The sequence below is a fragment of the Nerophis lumbriciformis genome, linkage group LG05 (assembly GCF_033978685.3).
Source record: "Nerophis lumbriciformis linkage group LG05, RoL_Nlum_v2.1, whole genome shotgun sequence".
Lineage (NCBI taxonomy): Eukaryota > Metazoa > Chordata > Actinopteri > Syngnathiformes > Syngnathidae > Nerophis > Nerophis lumbriciformis.
The window spans coordinates 17542756-17565463 of NC_084552.2; the positions used below are offsets into that span (position 1 = coordinate 17542756).

At 42.4% G+C, this 22708-nt stretch overlaps 1 protein-coding gene across 2 annotated transcripts in view; it reads left to right on the top strand.

Annotated features, from left to right (window-relative positions):
- tnk1 (tyrosine kinase, non-receptor, 1) overlaps positions 1-22708 on the top strand; it is a 61760-nt gene that overhangs the window by 36642 nt on the left and 2410 nt on the right. For both annotated transcript variants that reach the window (XM_061961187.2, XM_061961188.2), the window contains exons 7-13: positions 2592-2718; positions 2793-2939; positions 3017-3111; positions 3185-3430; positions 3508-3575; positions 18256-18746; positions 18820-18915. In XM_061961187.2, coding sequence (XP_061817171.1) covers positions 2592-2718; positions 2793-2939; positions 3017-3111; positions 3185-3430; positions 3508-3575; positions 18256-18746; positions 18820-18915 — 1270 coding nt within the window. The remainder of the gene's footprint in view (positions 1-2591; positions 2719-2792; positions 2940-3016; positions 3112-3184; positions 3431-3507; positions 3576-18255; positions 18747-18819; positions 18916-22708) is intronic.

The following is a 22708-nucleotide window of genomic DNA, read 5'->3' on the forward strand; positions in this document are numbered from 1 at the left end:
AGAATGACAAACACATTTCGGGACAACATCCGCACCGTAACACAACAGAACTAATACCCAGAACCCTTTGCAGTACTAACTCTTCCGGGACGCTACAAAATACACCCCCGCAACCCCCCCCCCACACACACACACACACACCTTGTAGCGTCCCGGAAGAGTTAGTGCTGCAAAGGATTCTGGGTATTAGTTCTGTTGTGTTTATGTTGTGTTACGGTGTGGATGTTCTCCCGAAATGTGTTTGTCATTCTTGTTTGGTGTGGGTTCACAGTGTGGCGTATATTTCTAACAGTGTTAAAGTTGTTTATACGGCCACCCTCAGTGTAACCTGTATCGCTGTTGATCAAGTATGAATTGCATTCACTTGTGTGTGTGTGCGTGCAAAAGCCTCACATATTATGTGACTGGGTCAGCACTCGTTGGACTGGATGAAAAGCGGACGTGACGATTTTCGGGAGGGGCACTGAAATTCGGGAGTCTCCCGGGAGGGTTGGCAAGTATGAGAATTAGCGGTGAATGAGGTGTTACCGCGGCACCGCCGCTGTATATAATCGGCCGGCCAGCTCTAGTGTTAATTTGATATCGCCTCAAGGGCCAAGTGAAATTACACGGCGGGCCAAATTTGGCCCGCGGGCCAGAGTTTGACACCCATGTTGAAGAAAACCGGAATTTGGTTTGGAACTTGGGAATGTGTTAGTTTGAATGTCCAGGACGAGTGGAATGTGTTGATGTTGGAATGGTTTGAAAAGGTAAAAAATGTGGGAATTGTGCAATTTGGAAAAATGGCCCATTCATTTCAATGGGAACTTCCTGGAGATTTTGGGAAAAGCGTTTTTTTTATAATGATTAGGAGCTGAATTGGTTGGTGTTGGAATAGTTTAAATCGGTCAAGAAATGTTGAAGTAGTATCAGTTTTTTAATTGAAATATGGTGTTATGGAATTTCGGGAAAACCGGGAGTTTTTCAAATTTTTAACTCAGCTTGTTTTTTCTCCTAAGAGGAATGTTTTGACAGTGGAACAGTTGAAATGGTTTTAAAAATGTGAAAGGAGTCCATCCATCCATCCATTTCTACCGCTTGTCCCTTTCGGGGTCGCGGGGGTCGCTAGAGCCTATCTCAGCTGCATTCATCACACTAAAAAGGCTGGAAATATGGTTAGAAAAAAAATGGAATTCCTGGAAATTTGTTGAACGTGGAAAAATTGTTGTTTGAATTTCCAGGATGAATTGAATGTGTCTAAGGTGTAATGGTTTAAATCGGTTGAAAAATGTGGGAATTGTGGACGTTTAAAAAATGGATGATTAATTCTGAATGGGGTAAATGTCCCTAAAGACTGGGAATTCTACAAAATCCGGGAATTTTTTAGAATTGTTGAAAGGGACCACACAATTTCTGAACAGGCTGAATATTTTGAAGTTGGAACGGTTTGGATCGGATAAAAAATGTGTGAGTTGTGGAACTTTGAAAAAAGTCCCATTCTTTTCAATGGGAATTTCATTGAAATTTGGGGAAAAGCGGGATTTTTTTGGAAAATGCTAAAAATGAATGTTCTGAATGGTTGGTGTTGGGATTTTTCAAATCGGTCGAGAAATGTTAAAGTAGTAAAAAAATTTATTGTGAAATGGTATTTCGGAATTTCGGGAAAACCAGGAATTTTTCCAGTTTAATAAACAACTTTATTTTTTTGTCCTGATTAAGAGGAATGTTTTGATGGTGGAACGGTTGAAGTGGGTTGAAAAATGTGGAAGGAGTAGTCGACAGAAAAAAGGGTTTTAAAAAAAACGTGAATTCTCAGAATTCCTGGAATTTTGAAAAATGATAGTTTGAATGTCCAGGATGAGTGGAATATGTTGAAGGTGGAATGGTTTGAATCGGTTGAAAAATGTGGAAATGGTGGAAGTTTTAAAAATGGCAAATTCATTTTGGATGGGAAAAATGTCCCGGAAAACTGGAAATTTTTGGAATTTTTGAAGGGAAAGCCCGCGATTCCCGAATTGGCTGAACAGTTTGAAGTTGAAACGGTTTAAATCGGGTGAAAAATGTGGAAGGTAGAGCATGCCAAAATCTGGAGAAGAAGAAGAATAAATAGATTAATTTTGGTGTAGAAAACCATATGTGTGACTGCTCCAAAGCATTTACACATATTAGGCCATCTAGTTGAAAAAAATAAATGTTGTGATTGTTTATAAAATGTGGATGAAGGATACTTTATTTGTGTATACTTTGTTTTGTTTCCCCCCTGAGGCATTGCCACGTTATTGTGGCCAGGGGGCTGCGTACCTCAGTGATTTTAAGAGCTGTACTAGCAAGAGCTTAGCTCAGGCGGTACACCCAAGTTGTACATGTCTGAAGGTTGAGTCCTGACAAAGCGCAATCAACTTCTCCAGGTTGGAGTTGGACACATAGCTAACAACCAAAGTCAATGAAGAAGGCAATGTTATTACTGTATTAGCACAGGAAAAAGCAGCGTGTCCACGAGGCCCCCTTCACATTTCTCACTGACCCCTTGTATATACAACACCTGATAAGGCCACTACCTTATTTTTGAGATCTAAAATCAAATTCAAGGGTCTTTACCATATGGGTTTCAGGTGTGCTCCGGAGAGTCTCCGTGTGGGCTCCTTTTCTCATTGCTCGGACGTGTGGATGTTTGGCGTCACCCTATGGGAAATGTTCACCTACTGTGACGAGCCGTGGTTCGGTCTGTCGGGAAAACAGGTATGAGCTTGTCCGCATTAATTGGAACAGAACCTGGAACAACACCCCACCCTGGAAATATCTCTGGAATCCAGATCCTGTGGCGCGTGGAACGCGAGGGGGAGCGCTTGGAAAAACCGCCAGATTGTCCCCTGGAGATGTACGGCATCATGAGGAGATGTTGGCAGTGCAACCCGTCCGACCGACCCACCTTTGCCCAGCTCATCACAATGGTGGCAGAGGTAAACCGGCAAAGATAGAAGCACTTATTGCTTAAAAACCAGGACTGTTTTTTTCACTGCATTCTTTTTTTCTGCAGGCTAAACCAATGGAAGTCCAAGCCACGAGAGACTTCGCAGAACCTCGGAAACTTGCGCTTCTGCCAAACGACCTTGTGACTGTTGTAGAACACGGGTAACAAACAAAAAAAAATGGTGATCATAATGAAAATTGTGCAAATTTGACTTCTTGACTTCATCCTGTGCAGTCTGGAGCTTAGCGAGTGGCGGGGCCAGAACCAGAGGACACTAACCGTCGGATGGTTCCCCCCAAGCATCATAGTGCCGCCAACCCCTGTGGCATCTGTGGCCAGCGCCTCCTCTATTACAAGCACCTCCAGTCATCCAGGCCCCGTAAATTACATCTCACCTCCAGTGAAGGGGAGTCTGCAGCACACTGGTCACGGGGACATCCATCCGGATCGTAACTGGGGAACACCTGAGAAACTGGAAGAGTCAGTGACAAGTTCTTACAGCGAGACAACAAGTACATATCCAAAATATGGTATTAACTGTTTTTTCATGTCTGCAGCACTGGTGGCAGCTGGAGACAAGGCTCTACCAGAGAGAAGGAGGGATCCAATCTGCAGAAAATGTCAGGTAGCGACTTTTTAAAACACTCGCTTGTGGTCTAGACAATATGTATTGAATATGGATTGGTGTAAAGTTTGCGTAAATTTTCCTCTGCAGTCATTTATACAAACCCCATTTCCATATGAGTTGGGAAGTTGTGTTAGATGTAAGTATAAACGGAATACAATGATTTGCAAATCCTTTTCAACCCATATTCAGTTGAATGCACTACAAAGACAAGATATTTGATGTTCAAACTCATAAACTTTATTTTTTTTTTGCAAATAATAATTAACTTAGAATTTCATGGCTGCAACACGTGCCAAAGTAGTTGGGAAAGGGCATGTTCACCACTGTGTTACATGGCCTTTCCTTTTAACAACACTCAGTAAACGTTTGGGAACTGAGGAGACACATTTTTTAAGCTTCTCAGGTGGAATTCTTTCCTGATGTACAGCTTAAGTTGTTCAACAGTCCGGGGGTCTCCGTTGTGCTATTTTAGGCTTCATAATGCGCCACACATTTTCAATGGGAGACAGGTCTGGACTACAGGCAGGCCAGTCTAGTACCGGCACTCTTTTACTATAAAGCCACGTTGATGTAACACGTGGCTTGGCATTGTCTTGCTGAAATAAGCAGGGGCATCCATGGTAACGTTGCTTGGATGGCAACATATGTTGCTCCAAAACCTGTATGTACCTTTCAGCATTAATGGCGCCTTAACAGATGTGTAAGTTATCCATGTCTTGGGCACTAATACACCCTATACCATCACAGATGCTGGCTTTTGAACTTTGCGCCTATAACAATCCGGATGGTTCTTTTCCTCTTTGGTCCGGAGGACACGACGTCCACAGTTTCCAAAAACAATTTGAAATGTGGACTCGTCAGACCACAGAACACTTTTCCACTTTGTATTAGTCCATCTTAGATGAGCTCAGACCCAGCGAAGCCGACAGTGTTTCTGGGTGTTGTTGATAAACGGTTTTCGCCTTGCATAGGAGAGTTTTTACTTGAACTTACAGATGTAGCAACCAACTGTAGTTACTGACAGTGGGTTTCTGAAGTGGTCCTGAGCCCATGTGGTGATATCCTTTACACACTGATGTCGCTTGTTGATGCAGTACAGCCTGAGGGATCGAAGGTCACGGGCTTAGCTGCTTACGTGCAGTGATTTCTCCAGATTCTCTGAACCCTTTGATGATATTACAGACCGTAGATGGTGAAATCCCTAAATTCCTTGCAATAGCTGGTTGAGAAAGGTTTTTCTTAAACTGTTCAACAATTTGCTCACGCATTTGTTGACAAAGTGGTGACCCTCGCCCCATCCTTGTTTGTGAATGACTGAGCATTTCATGGAATCTACTTTTATACCCAATCATGGCACCCACTTGTTCCCAATTTGCCTGTTCACCTGTGGGATGTTCCAAATAAGTGTTTGATGAGCATTCCTCAACTTTATCAGTATTTATTGCCACCTTTCCCAACTTCTTTGTCACGTGTTGCTGGCATCAAATTCTAAAGTTAATGATTATTTGCAAAACTGTTTATCAGTTTGAACATCAAATATGTTGTCTTTGTAGCATATTCAACTGAATATGGGTTGAAAATGATTTGCAAATCATTGTATTCCGTTTATATTTACATCTAACACAATTTCCCAACTCATATGGAAACGGGGTTTGTATAAACCGTTTTTTGAGTCTGTCAGCAAGATGTTCGTTTGATGACGCTCAAGATGAACTTCTCCAAAAGTATCATAGTTCATCTTTTGAAAATGTACACTGTTTAAATGTATTTGCACACTAAAATGCATGAACCTTATGATTTCAACACAAGCATCCAACATTTGTAACAACATTTTTAAGTCAGAAAAGCCCAAATTCATCGTAGGTCCTCCTGAGTAGCAGGTGACATCTGTAAAGCCGAAACAATTAGCTAGTCTTTGGGACGTTTCCAAATTGGATTACAGGTTCTCCTGCTACAAAACAACCTAACCGAAGATGTAGTGTCTGTAAGGCTAAAATGTGTTGCTCTGAGTTGGGTAGAAAACTGCAAAACTGAAGACGGTTTATGTGTAGCGCTGAAATGATTTGCTTGGACTTGGACGGAAAGCTGAAAAACTACGAAACAAAAAACTGGGCGTCTGTAGATGGAATGATGTGGTTTGAAAGCTATGGAACCCCAAAAAACAAAGAGCATATTTAAAGCTGAACTTAACTGCTAGGAGTTGAATAAAACAACTACAAAACAAGTGTCAATGAATATCTTGACAAAAAAGGTGTAGGTTTAAGTAAATGCCATAGCCATAATGTGTGGGGAAAAGTAATAGTATTGGAATTTAAAGAGAACTAATGATGCAAATGTAATGTAAAGGAAATTACAATTTTAATGAGCGAATATTACAAGTAAATAAGTTGTTATTCTGCTACCTGGTAGCCGCACATCTGTGTGGAGTTTGAATGTCCTCTTTATGCATGCGTGGGTTTTCTCCGGTAATTCCAGCTTTCTCCCAGATACCAAAAGCATGAATGTTAGGACTCTAAATTGTCCACAGGTGTGAATGTGACTGTGAATATTTGTCTGTTTGAATTGTGCCCACCAAGTGTCTGGCGACCAGTCCAAAGTCAGCTGGGATAGACTCCAACTTGCCAGTGTCACTAATAAGGACAAGCGGTATAGAAAAATATATGGATGGGTAGAAGTTGATATTCTTTCATGAAGAAAGTCATAATATTGAGACAAAAAAGTAACTAGAAACAATTTTCCTTGTGGATCAATAAAGTTTGTCTAAGTCTAACTGTTTGAGGTACCGATAAATACATTGTAATTTTACACAAAGGCCCAATCCCAATACACCCCCTTGCCCTACTCTTTAGCCCTATCCCTACATTGTGCGCGTTCCAGTGAAAGAAGTGGTGTCCCAATGACTCTTTGCATGTAGGGGTAGTAGGCATAACAAAGGGTAGGGTATATGAATGCTTTAAACCATGCCTCGCCAAATGTGTCAATACAGCATGACCATCATTGCTTCAAATTTAGGTTCAAATAACAAACATTGACACGTGCGCAAGCAGTTTAAAGTGCGGCAGGTGATATAGTTAACAGCTTCCCCCGTGCACATATACAGTAGATACGAGACACGCGTACAGCTGGTTGGCTTGTTGAAAATTATTAGCGCAGTCCAAACCGTACACGATACATAAAATAATGCAAGTTAATTGACTGAATTTTGTAACAAATTCCCACTATTTAAATTGTGTTTCATCATTAACAATGTGTGTTTTACATAATACTTGTCTTGTCTGTATACTTTTAGCTTTTTTGTTTCCAGTATTTACTAATGATTGTATTTGTCTTAATTCCATCCATCCATCCATCCATCCATCCGTTTTCTTCCGCTTATCCAAGGTCGGGTCGCGGGGGCAGCAGCCTAAGCAGAGAAATCCAGACTTTCCTCTCCCCAGCCACTTTGTACAGCTCCTGCCAGGGGATCCCAACGTGTCCTGGGTCTTCCGCGTGGCCTCCTACCGGTTGGATGTACCCTAAACATCTCCCCAGGGAGGGGTCCGGGTGGCATCCTGACCAGATGCCCGAACCACCTCATCTGGCTCCTCTCGATGTGGAAGAGCGATGGCTTTACTTTGAGCTCCATCCGGATGACAGAGCTTCTCACCCTATCTCTAAGGAAACTCATTTTGGCCGCTTGTACCCGTGATCTTGTCCTTTCAGTCATAACCCAAAACTCATGACCATAGGTGAGGATGGGAACGTTGGTCGACGGGTAAATTGAGAGCGTTGCCTTCGGCTCAGCTCCTTCTTCACCACAACAGATCGATAGTGTCCGGATTACTGAAGACGTCGCACATATCCGCCTGTCGATCTCACGATCGACTTTTTCCTCACTTGTGAACAAGACTCTGAGGTACGTGAACTCCTCCACTTGGGGCAGGATCTCTTCCCCAACCCGGAGATGGCACTCTACCCTGTTCCGGGCTAGAACCATTGATTCAGGACTTGGATGTGCTGATTCTCACCCCAGTCGCTTCACACTATGGTGCGAACCGATCCAGTGAGAGCTGAAGATTCTGGCCAAATTAAGCCATCAGGACCACATCATAGGCAAAAAGCAGAGACCTAATCCTGCAGCCAAATTGGATCCCCTCAACGCCTTGACTCCGCCTAGAAATTATGTCCATAAAAGTTATGAACAGAATCGGTGACAAAGGGCGGCCCTGGTGGAGTTTAACCCTCACTGAAAACGGGTCCGACTTACTGCCGGCAATGCAGACCATGCTCTGCACCAATCATATAGGGTGCGGACCGCCACAATCAGACAGTCCGATACCCCATACTCTCTGAGCACTCCCCACAGGACTTCCCGAGGAATACGATCAAATGCCTTCTCCAAGTACACAAAGCACATGTAGACTGGTTGGGCAAACTCCCATGCACCCTGAAGGACCCTGCCGAGAGTATAGAGCTGGTCCATAGTTCCACGACCAGGACGAAAACCACACTGTTCCTCCTGAATTCGAGGTTTGACTATCCAGCTTAGCCTCCCCTCCAGTACACCTGAATAGACCTTACCGGGAAGGCTGAGGAATGTGATCCCACGATAGTTGGAACACACCCTCCGGTTCCCCTTCTGAAATAGAGGAACCACCACACCGGTCTGCCAATCCAGAGTTACCGCCCACGATGCCCACGCCTGTTCATTATCTTTATGGACAGAATTTTAGGCATAGTCAGGGCGTGGAGGGTTTCCAGTTTGGTGGCCAGAGGATTGCATCTCTACTTTTTGCAGATGATGTGGTCCTGTTTGCTTCATCCGGCTGGGACCTTCAGCGTTCACTGGGGTGGTTTGCAGCCGAGTGTGAAGCTGCTGGGATGAGGATCAGTACCTCGAAATCTGAGGCCATGGTTCTCAGTCGGAAAAGGGTGGACTGCGCCTCTCGGGGCTGGAGTGAAGTTCTGCCTCAAGTAGAGGAGTTCAAGTATCTCAGGGTCAGACGGATTGGTGCAACGTCTGCCCACCGGTCTGTTGTGGTGAATAAGGAGTTCAGCCAGAAGGCGAAGCTCTCGATTTACAGGTCAGTCTACGTTCCTACCCTCACCTATGGTCATGAACTTTGGGTAGTGACCGAAAGGACAAGGTCGCGAATACAAGCGGCAGAAATCAGTTTCCTCCGCAGGTTGTCTGGGATCACCCTCAGAGATAAAGTGAGGAGCTCGGTCGTCCGGGAGAGACTCAGAGTAGAGCCGCTGCTCCTTCACGTCGAGAGGAGCCAGCTGAGATGGCTCGGGCATCTACTACAAATGCCTCCTGGACGCCTACCTGGTGAGGTGTTTCAGGCATGTCCAGCCGGTACTTGGGGCAGACCTCGGACACGTTGGAGGGACTATGTCTCACAGCTGACCTGGGAACGCCTCTGTATCCCTCCTGTAGAACTAGAGGAGGTGGCCGGGGACAGGGAAGTCTGGGCATCTCTGCTTAGACTGCTGCCACCGCGACCCGGACTTGGATAACTCTAACTCTAACTCTAGGTGGGACGCATGTGCAAACATAACTATGTAGTCGCTTAAGTGCCTGAACGTAAACTCTGCAGTGACGTTGCAAGTGGTGTACCAACTCCTAGGGAAGATTACAAAGTTCTACCCCTTGTTACTTAATTTTAAGGGTGTAGTGGGTGATGGCTAGTGATAGTGAGTGAGGGGGTGTATTTGGATTGGGCCTAAATTATAGTAAAGCCATGGGAAGCAGGTTTCACTTAGTACAGGGCATCCAAATTGTGGGTCAGGAACCAAAGGGGGTCATGGCAGGTCATACTATGCTGTTATGCCTCTAATACTCGCATTGTGGCCAATATAGTTTTGGTTGTATGATAACGTGGGCTGCATGTCATGTGGTGAGGGTGTTACGTCAGCGGAGGAAGTGTTTAAAATCAGACTGACTGCCTTCAATCATCAATCAATCTTTATTTATATAGCCCTAAATCACAAGTGTCTCAAAGGGCTGCACAAGCCACAACGACATCCTCGGTACAAAGCCCACATACGGGCAAGGAAAAACTCACCCCAGTGGGACGTCGATGTGAATGACTATGAGAAACCTTGGAGAGGACCGCATATGTGGGTAACCCCCCCCCCTCTAGGGGAGACCGAAAGCAATGGATGTCGAGTGGGTCTGACATAATATTGTGAGAGTCCAGTCCATAGTGGATCCAACATAATAGTAAGAGTCCAGTCCATAGTGGGGCCAGCAGGACACCATCCCGAGCGGAGACGGGTCAGCAGCGCAGAGATGTTCCCAGCCGATGCACAGGCGAGCGGTCCACCCCGGGTCCCGACTCTGGACAGCCAGCACTTCATCCATGGCCACCGGACCTGTGCCCCCCCCCCCCCCTCAAGGAAAAGGGGAGCAGAGGAGAAAAGAAAAGAAACGGCAGATCAACTGGTCTAACAGGGGGGCTATTTAAAGGCTAGAGTATACAAATGAGTTTTAAGATGGGACTTAAATGCTTCTACTGAGGTAGCATCTCTAATTGTTACCGGGAGGGCATTCCATAGTACTGGAGCCCGAATAGAAAACGCTCTATAGCCCGCAGACTTTTTTGGGGCTCTGGGAATCACTAATAAGCCGGAGTTCTTTGAACGCAGATTTCTTGCCGGGACATATGGTACAATGCAATCGACAAGATAGGACGGAGCTAGACCGTGTAGTATTTTATACGTAAGTAGTAAAACCTTAAAGTCACATCTTAAGTGCACAGGAAGCCAGTGCAGGTGAGCCAGTATAGGCGTAATATGATCAAACTTTCTTGTTCTTGTCAAAAGTCTAGCAGCCGCATTTTGTACCAACTGTAATTTTTTAATGCTAGACATAGGGAGACCCGAAAATAATACGTTACAGCCTTGTTTTATTGTTTCACTACTTTTCTGTATGTTCTTCTTTTCACATTTATAATAATAAACCTACTAAAAAGGAAATACTTTGGAGCAGTATTCACTGACGCAACGACAGCCAGCGTGTAGGGCTAGGTATTTTTTATCCCCTATTCAGCCTCTTGCCGACTAAGTTGCTCAGGATAGTCGCTTAGTCAGCAAAAACCGAACAGGGCTCCTATGGGGGGGAACATTTTTATAGCCAATAAGCACACATAAACATGTTACGACACAGAAACCACAAGATTTGCAACAAGAGGGGAGTGGGGGGGCCCTCCGGTGGCGAAACTGCATCTCTTTTAGCGCTCCTCAAGCTGTCCATCGCCCTTAGGGGGCTTAAGCTCTGGCAAAGGCGTGGGGTGGGGGTATTTGGGCATATGTATCCATGTGTGTGTGTTAAGTCTGTAGGCCTGGAGTTGCTCTGCAGGCGATGGCAAAGGAACAGAGTTAATATCTCCAGGTGTTGTTGACATGGAAGGAGTTTGTTCCATCTCCGCTGCACTGTCCTCGAGGGGAATCTTGAAGGAACGACCTTTCCAGGTCGCAGCCAGGGACAATCATAAAAATTTGTATGGTTGTGCTATTTTTTAAATTGTCTTGAAACCGCTTTCATCATTACAGAGCATCTCAAAAATGAAATTCACAACAAGACCTACACTACATGAATATATCAATAAGTCAATTTCACACTGATGTTACTGTGTTATTATTTTAGCTGAAATTAAGTCTTTTTTCAAATGTTGAATAATTTTTGACTAAAACGAACATTTGACGAAACAAATTACTTTTCCTCTATGTTGTGTACAACTACAGTGAGTGCACATTTGGCATCTTGGCCATGGTCTTGTTTAAACACCACAACTAATGTTATAAATCTAAAACATATCTCTCATACCTGTCTTTCTTTGTGTGTTAGCTTGAAAAATGAGAAATTTGGTCTTTTAGGTTGTCAGGTTGTGCAATTAATAGCTGAACAGTGTGCCAAGGACATCATGTGCACTGTACAGTTATCGTGCTTACTAAATTAGTGGCTAAGTTGGCCTACAACTGCTACAACAAATGTAGTGGTAGAGTAAGCGGTCTTGCTCCGGCTCTACCATTTTTAACAGTAACAGTAAATCAGTACAGGATCAGTAATTTAGAAATATTAGCTTTGGCCTACTTACTCTGTTGCGCATGATGCTTCAAGTTGGATCTTTAGTGAGGTGTGTAACAATACATTCCTGATTTCCCCGTGAAAAATCAAAACACTGTGCCTTACAAAACCAGTAGTTCTGATTGGATGACCTTTGTGATTTACCCTCCGCCCCTCTCCGACATGCAACTGTGGTTGGATACCTCATCCGCCCGCCTAAATACAAAATTAAATATGATTGGATTTCGTCTCTGTCAACATTTTTTTTGAATTGTGAATTTTGTCATAGTTTTTTCAACGAGCATTTGTTGTGATTTGTTATCGTTCTATTTTAATCATGGTAAAAACTAAGACAAAAAATTTTTGTCAACAAAATTAACACTGCTGCCAGATATAGACATGTCTGTGGAGATTCTGAATTGTATGAATCTGCCGGGAGCTTTGGTGCCTCTGGAATTCACCAGGACCATATGAAGGACCATATGCCCTGAAGACAATGCTTGGCTGAACAGTAAATGACAGTGTGTCAGTTTGGCCTTTCAGTAAACAGAATTTCTGCTGTCACACTTGACGAGCTCTTGAATCGACAGTTCAAGGTAGGTTTACCTGAACATATTCAGGATGAGGAACCAAGGCTAGTTTCTGGAAATGGTCCACAAAACAGCCGCAAAATTGCTGCACAATGCACCTTCAGCTTGAAAAGGAAGTTCATCAGGTACACACTGTTCCCCAAAGACTACACTGCATTTATGAAAAAGCTGATTGCCAATAGATATGCTGAGAGAGTGCTACAGTCAGATCTGGAGCGCAGTGACAGCAAGGTTTGGTATATCTTTCATCACAGGGTATGCCATCCCCAGGAAAGAAGAATTTGTGTTGCATTTGATTGTGGGGCGTCATTCAAATATGCACCGCTCAATGTGCATCTCCTACAAGAACCTGACCTCACTAGCATGCTGATTAGTGTCTTGACTAAGTTCAGGAAGGAGCCCGCTGTTCTGATGTCTGACATTGAGGCTATGTTCCACCAGGTCTGGGTGCCGAATTAAGATGCAGACCTGCTACGCTTTCACTGGTAGCCCAATAGGGACTTCACTAAAGTTATGAAAGAGTACACGATGGTCGTCCATTTGTTTGAGATGACATTATCCCTAAACCATACTTGCCAACCCTCCCGGATTTTCCGGGAGACTCCCGAAATTCAGCGCCTCTCCCGAAAACCTCCCGGAAGAAATTTTCTCCCGAAAATCTCCCGGAATTCAGCCGGAGCTGGAGGCCACGCCCCCTCCAGCTCCACGCGGACCTGAGTCCAGTGTGCGCACACAAGGAGACGAAGCAGAAGAACGAGACCATAGTCGAAGAGCGCAGGGGAGACACTTCTCCAGGGCCGATGTATGCTCGGGGCAACACCCTTCACCTAATAGTGGGTCTCCACAGCGGACGACTTTAGGGTGAATGATGAGTCCAGCGATTAGTTGCAAATCTTGCTTTATTGATTGCTTGCACACAGCCAATCCAACACAAAACCAACTAGTCCCTCCCCGCATTTACGCTACCACTCCCTCTCTTCTCTCGCCCACACACTCACTGACGTCACTCACCTCACATGCTGTCACCTATTAAAGGGCCACACACACACATACTCTACTCTCATAACACACAGTACAGTTAGTAGAACAACTGTGTTTTCATTACTGTGTATTTGATAGGTGCCATTGCCCCGTAATTGTATTGCATTGTACTTTCAAGTACAACAATGAGTAGATGAGTGTTATGTGTGTGTATATGTGTAAATAAATGAAGACTGAAATTCAAGTATTTCTTTTATTTATATATATGTAATAAAATAAATAAATATATATATATATATATAGCTAGAATTCACTGAAAGTCAAGTATTTCATATATATATATATATATATATATATATATATATATATATGAAATACTTGAGTTGGTGAATTCTAGCTGTAAATATACTCCTCCCCTCTTAAGCACGCCCCCAACCACGCCCCCCGCCCCAACCACGCCCTGCCCCACCCCCGACCACGCCACCCACCCCCCACCTCCCGAAATCGGAGGTCTCAAGGTTGGCAAGTATGCCCTAAACCGTGCTAATTTTGATTTCTGGAGATGTACCGACGATAACAAAGAGCTCTTTAGCCAGCAGGTGTTTGAAATCATCATGCAGAATTTTTATGTTGATGACCTCTGTAGCTTCAGAACAGGAGGCTATTTTGTGTATGGTTGTCTCTCAGTAAAAGAGATTAGAGAAGCAGAACTGAACATAATTAGGAGCTGTCGAAGGAAAAAGTTCCCAGATTAACAAGCTTGTCTCTAGAGGAGAGAGTGGGTGAAAGGAAACAGTCATGATATAAAATCAATCCCACATTGGAGGAGGGAGTTTTGAGAGTTGGAAGACGACCGAGCAAGGCTGCCTTGCCCATGGAGTTTAAACTCCGAGATATAATAGCTAAAGACCTGCATGTCTCTAACCTCATCATACAACAAATTAATCAGGAAGTTGGCCATGGTGGCAGGAACTATGTGCTGGCAAGGTTGCAGCAACGCTATTGGATTCCTTCTGCCAGTGTTGCCATCAGGAAAGTCTTGGCCAAGTGTATCAGTTGTCACTGGTTACATGGGCAGCAGGACAACAACAAATGATGGCCTTTTTTATTGACAGAGTTTTGGGCTGGACGATTATGGCAAAAATAATAATCCCAATTATTTTGATTGATATTGTAATCATTATTAAGTACATCATTATTTATTAATTTGAAAACATAAGTATTTATTGCACCATCAAAACTCAATTTTAAATATAGTTTTGTTGGGTTTTTTTACGGATATTATTAAGTAACAAATAACCCACAACAAGTAAAATAATAAGAGTAATAACAATACATTTAAATAACAAAACTTTTTTTTTTGTTGTTAATGGTTTTAAATTCCGTTTTTTAACCTTTACACCTATTTTACCACAATAGAATGTGTGCTTTTTGGGTCAAAATGTAATAAAATGTTTGTTGGTTAAATGCAAAAATATTTATTGGTGCAATACAATTGTGACCAGTATTTTAGGTCAAAGCATATGAAATTGTATTGCTTGAATTGCACATTATGCTTGTGTAAAGTACTTTTTTGAAACCTTCATTTGTCAGCATAGTCAGACCGAATGTGGCGCACTGCGCTATTATTGTGAAGGGAGGAAGTGGGATATGATGTTGTTCTCAGCTTCACCAGTAATAAGGAGACTTGAGGCTCTGAAAATAAGAGAGCGCCTCTCAAGTTGCCACTGCTGTTCGTACATTGTTGTTACATCTATGAGTATGGTGGCCTGGAAGTACCTCTCGGGGATGCTGGAGCCTATCCCTGCTGCATTCGGGCGGAAGGTGGGGTACACCCTGGACAAGTGTCCACCTCTTGGCAGGGCCAATACAACATTCACCCAGCATTTAGTGTTGCCAACCAACCTATCCCCAGGTGCATGTCTCCTAGTAATTAATTACATTTATTTAGGAGTAACTCCGTTACTAATTCAAATACTTTTTTGGCAGAGTTATGAGTAACTATAACTAATTACTTTTTTAAAGTAATTACCAGAACACTTTAACATTTCATGAAGCAAGTTACAATTACAGAAAACACAAAAACAAAATACTATTTTTAATTTAAAAAAAAAAAATTGACAAAAAACCAAACACTTTACAATCTTAGAAAACAAATTAACACTTTACAATTTCAGAAAAACACAACAAGCCGAAACCGGAAAAGGGAATTCCAAAAGTACATATTGACAACTAAATCAGCCAATCATTTTGTCACAGCCGCTGAGTCTTGACTTCATTAGAGCTGTGCGGACATGAACACATTTATTGGCTGATTTAGTTGTCAATCTCGGATTTTGGGACATTCCTTTTCCTGTGTATGAAATTGTAAATTGCTTGTTATTGTGTATGCGGAAATTTTAAGTTTTTTTGTTTTTATAGTTTCTGAAATTGTAAAGTGTTTCGTCTTTTGTTCATTTGTTTTCTGAAATTGTAAGTTGTTTCAGCTTTTGTTTTTGTGCTTCCGGAGATTGTAAAATGTATCGTCTGTTGTTTTTGTGTTTTCTGTGATTTCAATTTGTTTCATGAAATGTGAAAGTATTTTGCACGTCCAGGCCACAGCACACGAATGATGTCGTTCACAACAACACAAGCAGATGAGATATGTCGTGGGTGTATAAATTGTTCTTGCTAGCTTTAGCTTTATAGTTTAGTCGCTGTTTTAAGTGGCCGTCTCCACATTGTGTAGATCAGGACGGGGTGGTTGAGTGTGTCAGGGACACATTATCTTCCCCAAAAAAATTTCCTTCTCCTCACAATGACAGCATTTCACTCACATTTATGTCCATTTCCCTGATATCCTGTACTTAACAGCGGATTCCGTTTATTGGCTAATTATGTGACTTTGTCCGCGGTTAGTAACACCGTTACTCTTACTAGTAACGAGTAATCTAATTAATTACTTATAGGTCCATTACAACACCGTTAGCGATTACTTGATGTAACGTGGCACGCTACTTTTGATGTGGTTTTATGTCGACAATAAGACAGCGTCTTAAGTTCAATGCAGGAAATATGTTTACTCGTGAAAGCAAAGAGCAGCACCGCACTAAAATGAACTTGATATCAAACAGGAAGAGGTACCATCACACTGTGACAAAGCAGACAACAACATACGCAGTGGGAATATAGAACAACAAATCAATGTTTGAAGTGACAAACTTGCCATCCAAACAATACCCCGTTTGTTGACGAGGAGATATGACAGCTATCGAAGCACATCCAATCTCTATTAACCAGCGGTAACACAAGTAACGTATTAGTTACTTTCCATCCATTTTCTACTGCTTGTCCCTCTCGGGGATGCTGGAGCCTATCCCTGCTGCATTCGGGCGGAAGGTGGGGTACACCCTGGACAAGTGTCCACCTCTTGGCAGGGCCAATACAACATTCACCCAGCATTTAGTGTTGCCAACCAACCTATCCCCAGGTGCATGTCTCCTAGTAATTAATTACATTTATTTAGGAGTAACTCCGTTACTAATTCAAATACTTTTTTGGCAGAGTTATGAGTAACTATAACTAATTACTTTTTTAAAGTAATTACCAGAACACTGTTGACGAGGCATACTACAACTGTGTCAAATAAGTAGCAAGATCCCAAACTTGTAGTAGACATGCCCTTTCTTTCACTGATTCACTCATCATCCGTTTCAACGTCACAAGCTACGGAATTTGCATTTGCGGCCTGTTATTTTTTTTTTTTCCCCCAATTATTATATTTTCATAATCGTTATAAGCCATAATCAAAGTCGAAAACAACATTTGATTAATTGTCAAGACTAGGGATGTCCGATAATATCGGATTGCCAATATTATCGGCCGATAAATGCTTTAAAATGTAATATCGTAAATTATTGGTATCGGTTTCAAAATTATCGGTATCGGTTTCAAAAAGTAAAATTTATGACTTTTTAAAACGCCGCTGTGTGCATGGACGTAGGGAGAAGTACAGAGCGCCAATAAAGCCAATAAACCTTAAAGGCACTGCCTTTGCGTGCCGGCCCTGTCACATAATATCTACGGCTTTTCACACACTCACAAGTTAATGCAAGCCATACTTGGTCAACAGCCATACAGGTCACACTGAGGGTGGCCGTATAAACAACTTTAACACTGTTACAAATATGGGCCACACTGTGAACCTTCACCAAACAAGAATGACAAACACATTTCGGGAGAACATCCGCACCGTAACACAACATAAACACAACAGAACAAATACCCAGAACTCCTTGCAGCACTAACTCTTCCAGGACGCTACAATATATACCCTCCACCCACACCTCAAATCTCTCTCCCCCCCCCAACCCCGCCCACCTCAACCTCCTCATGCTCTCTCAGGGAGAGCATGTCCCAAATTCCAAGCTGCTGTTTTGAGGCATGTTAAAAAAAAGAATGCACTTTGTGACTTCAATAATTAATATGGCAGTGCCTTATTGGCATTTTTTTCCATAACTTGAGTTGAAGTTGTTCTATTATTTTGGAAAACATTGTTACATTGTTTAATGCATCCAGCGGGGCATCACAACAAAATTAGGCATAATAATGTGTTAATTCCACAACTGTATATATCGGTATCGGTTGATAGCGATATCGGTAATTAAGCGTTGGACAATATCGGAATATCGGATATCGGAAAAAAAGCCATTATCGGACATCTCTAGTCAAGACCTAAGATGAAGCACCCTTCAGCTCTGTTGGCTCTATTCTCCCACAGGGTTACTTTTGAGTCACAGGTTGACAACGCGTCATATTCCGTTCATGACTCCAATTCTTCTCAGATCCTTGTGTGGATTTTTGCGTCACTTTTTATTATAACTGCCGCACATGATCTTCTAAACGCTAGTAATTTTAGCAAAGAATCTTGTGATGTGGGGTGTACACAAAGAATAGTAGTGGAATATTCTTAAAAAAACAAGAAAATAAGTTCTTCAATTGGGAGCCAGTCGTAGGGGTGGTTCAATAATACAGGGCGTCTTTTTCTATTGAGTAAATTCCTTTACGTTGTCTTTAGGATTTTCACGAAGCCTGGAGTCGGTCTTAAACGGCCACGAGTCACGTTCCCAGCCGATAGGTTCGGCCAAAGCGGACCACCAGGGCCGACCGTTTGTGCCGACGGCCCGCAGCGTGGTGGTGCAGCAGGACACCCGCCGCTTCAGCGAAGCCAGCATTCAACCGCCTCCCAGACCGCCGCCTCCCAATTACAAGCGACTCAACTGGAAGAATCAGAAACGACCTACGGTCCACCCGGGGTCGCACCAGGGTTCCTCTTGGCCTCCTCAGGTGGTGCTGGTTGCCTCCTCTTCTTCGGCCCCGCCGCTTCTACCTCATTACCCACCACCACCCCCACCCCCGCCCAGCGCCGTAAACCCCAACCTGGCCAAAATGTCCCAAATGGCACGGTCCACCCCACAACTGGACGACCACGTGGACGGCAGAGAACGGGTTAGAGAGCGGGAGAAGCCATCCTACGTCCAGTACACGCGAGACAACCTTGTCTCGCAGGTGAGGAACGAGACTTTTCTAGACGTTTCTTCTGCAATTTAAGCGGATTGAGACTGCGTCTGTCTGGTTTTAGGTTATGGATTCCGTTCATGGAGTGACCATTGAGGAGGTTCGAAATGCTCTACAACGTACTGAGTGGAACCCAATGCGAGCTGAACAGCACCTCAAGGTAAGACTACCACATCATTGATGCTGTTAGCCTCCTACGCAGCAAAACCAAAATAAAGATACAAAACATTGCCGTATTTTGCGCCATGTTTCATTTTGAGTGCCACTGGTTTTTTATTGAAATGTTGCACTCCCTTAGAATAAGGCCCTAAGGCAGGGGTCTGCAGAGTGTCGGCGAACTGGGCACATACAGTTGTGGTATACTATCAGATCAAGAGTTGTTTACAGTAGACCGAGGTTGCCACAAGGCAATGACATTAACACCTCCTGTGATTGGACACTTACTTGTGACCTGCAAGTAGGGCTGGGTGATACATCGATATACTCGATGTATCGCGGGTTTGTCTCTGTGCATTATAGAAAATTACTTTATCGTGATATTCGAGTATACGTTCTCACGCAGTTGCTTTTAGTTGCGGGCATTACACTACATATAGACATAGAACATTTATTTAACCAGATAAGAAATCCATTGAGATCAAGATCTCTTTCACAAGGGTGACCTGGCCAAGAGGTCAACAACACATGTCACAGAACAGTTTCAAAAAAGTAATACGTTGAGACATACATTTTAAAATACATAAAAGAGAACTGTAAAACAATAAAGATGTACACTATTTAAAAACACAGGCACTGTGCAAAAGTCTCTTGCTGTTTGTCCCTCAGGACACAACGGAAGTCTCCAAATGAAAGTAGTTCAGTGGGTTTCAGTTTCGTCTGCAATGCATTCCATGCCATAGGGGCAGCAATGCCAAAAGCTCTTTTGCCAAATTCAGTCCGTACATGGGGAACAGTTAAAACATACAAATTGTCAGAACGTAATGCGTAAGAGCTGTTTTTTCTTTGTAACAAAGTACACAAGTATGAAGGTATTAAACCTAAAAGAGCCTTATAATTGATAGTCATCCAATGTGTGTATCTGTGTGCACTCAATGAAGATAAGTCTGACTTCATATACAGTTGACAGTGGTGGGTGAGACTACGACAGCCAGTAACAAATCTTAGTGCTGAGTGAAAAACAGTGTCCAAGGACTGGAGGCATTTAAATGAAGCACTAAAATAAAGCACGTCTCCATAATCAATTACGGGCAAGATAGTCGCTGTCACCAATTTCTTTCTGACTTTAAGAGAGAAGCAGTTTTTATTTCTAAAAAAGAAACCAAGCTTTACCCTAAGCTTTAGAGACCAAGTTGTTAATATGGGCTTTAAATGAAAGCTCCCGATCAAGAGTAAAACCCAAGTACTTGTAATTCATGACCTGCTCTATAGGGTTTCCATTTGATGTTACAATATTTGGAATATTTTCCAGTAGCACCCTTGAATGAGAGAAAACCATTACCTTGCTTTTATCTGTATTTAAAACCAATTTAAGATCAAATAAGCGAGCCTGGATGACATCAAAAGCAGCTTGTAAAAACTCAAAAGCCTGAGTGATGGAGGTTGAACAGCAATAACTAATGGTGTCGTCTGCATAAAAATGGTACATTGCATTTGACAAATTATTGCAACGATTATTTAAGTAGATAGAAAATAAAATGGGCCCCAGCACTGAGCCTTGTGGAACTCCTTTGGTAATGTCCAGTAATGAAGAGGTCGTCCCAGCCACCTTGTGTCGTCCCAGCCACGTTGTGTTCTGCTGGAAAGATAGTCTGTGAACCAAGCAGCTGCATTTTTAGATAATCCAACGTGATGAAGGCCTTGAATTAACAGACTGTGGTCAACTGTGTCAAATGCTTTTGACAAATCAATAAATAGGGCGACACAATATTTCTTGCCGTCGACAGCCTCGATTAAATTATTGAGGACCTTAAGAGCATCTGTAATAGTGCTATGATGTTTTATTAAACCAGATTGAAATGGAGATAAAATATTGTTTGATTCTAAAAAATCCTTTAGCTGGTTACTGATGATCTTTCAAACAATTTTTCTAAAATGCATAATTTAGAAATTGGTCTGTCATTATTTATATTTGTGGGATCACCCCCTTTTAGCAGAGGAAAAACAAAGGCTGATTTCCAGATTTTTGGAATGTTTTTACTTGTTAGACTTAGGTTAAAAATATGCGAGAGAGGCTCAGCAATAAAATCAACAGCCAATTTTAAGAAAAAGGGTTCAATTTGGTCAGGTCCTGCTGCTTTAGTTGTGTCCAGGCTCTTTAATGCATTGTTTACCTCAGATACTGATACAGGTGTGAACTCAAAAGTGCAGGTGCTGCGTCTATTTACAGCCTGTGGTGTATTTAGTATATTAACATTAGTTAAACCAACATTTGACAATTGAGGATTCAACGACTCAAACAAGGATCCGCCAGAAACAAAATACTCATTAAAACAATTTGATAAAGTACCAGATTGAAGAACATGGAAAGTCATTTGTTGTCACATGATTTAAAGAAGCTTTGATGGTTTGCCAAAAGTTTTTGGGGTCATTTATATGTTTTTTGCATTCATGCAGGTAAAAATCAGACTTGGCTCTCTTAACAAGCGAAGTACATGTATTTCTAAGCTGGCGAAAGAAGCCAGTCAACCTCTGTCTTTGTTTTTCGAGCCCTGGCCCAAGCAACGTCTCTCTCTTTGAGAAGGTTTCCAATTGCAGAGGAAAACCAGGGATTATTTCAACCTTTAACTCAACATTTTCGAAAGGGAGCATGTTTATTGACTATACGTTGAAATTCGTTATAAAAGTATTTCAACGCTATCTCAATATCATCAATTAAAGAAACTCTGTTCCACTGAAAGGCAGCTAAGTCGGATATAAAAGCTATATATTAATGCAGTATGAACAAGAATGTTTTAATGTAGACATTTAGAATCATCATACTGCTGTGATTATATGTATCAAGTGTTCATTCAAGGCTAAGGCAAAATATCGAGATATATATCGTGTATCGTGACATGGCCTAAAAATATCGAGATATTAATAAAAGGCCATATTGCTCAGCCCTACCTGCAAGTCAGTATCAAATCACAAGTTGTGAGTTGCGAGAGCAGGCAGTGCTAGGCAGATCAACCGAGCCGCACTTGGCTAGCAGAGAAATCATATCACTACTAGCCTTTTTAAGCCACGATGGCCGAAGGAGCGCAAAACGTTGATGAGGTTGCAGATCTATACTTGCAAGGCCATTTTCACAAAGGACATTTGAAGAGAAGCTAGATATCCGGAGGCCCCCGAGCTACCCAACTTTAATAAATACCTCTCAAAATATCATCACGGATGTCACGACATGACTACAGCTGGAGAAATATACAGAAACACACGCACTCCTGGGCGTTGATCACCACAATAGTGTACAAAACGAGCTATTTTGCGGCACATTTAAAAGTCAGTAATTGCATCAGCAATTAAAACATAAAACATGGTACTGTCAAAATTAAAATACTGTATTTTCTGGACTATAAGGCGCACTTAAAATCATTTTTTTCCCTCAAAACTCGATAGTGCGCCTTATAACCCAGTGCGCCTAATGTACGAAATAATTCTGGTTTTGCTTACTGACCGCAAAGCAATTTTATTTGGTACATGGTGTAATGATAAGTGTGACCAGTAGATGGCAGTAAAACATAAGAGATACGTGTAGACTGCAATATGACTCAAGTAAACAACACCAACATTTTATATGTTCCATTGAAAATATAGAACATTACACACGGCGCTCAAAAATCTATCAAAATGTTTTAGTACGACTTTGGTAAGCTATGAAGCCGCACTGCTTGATGGATTGTACTGTGCTTCAACATACGAGTATTATTATGGTGCGTGTATAAGGTAAGACAAATTATCTGCCGTTTTGTTTC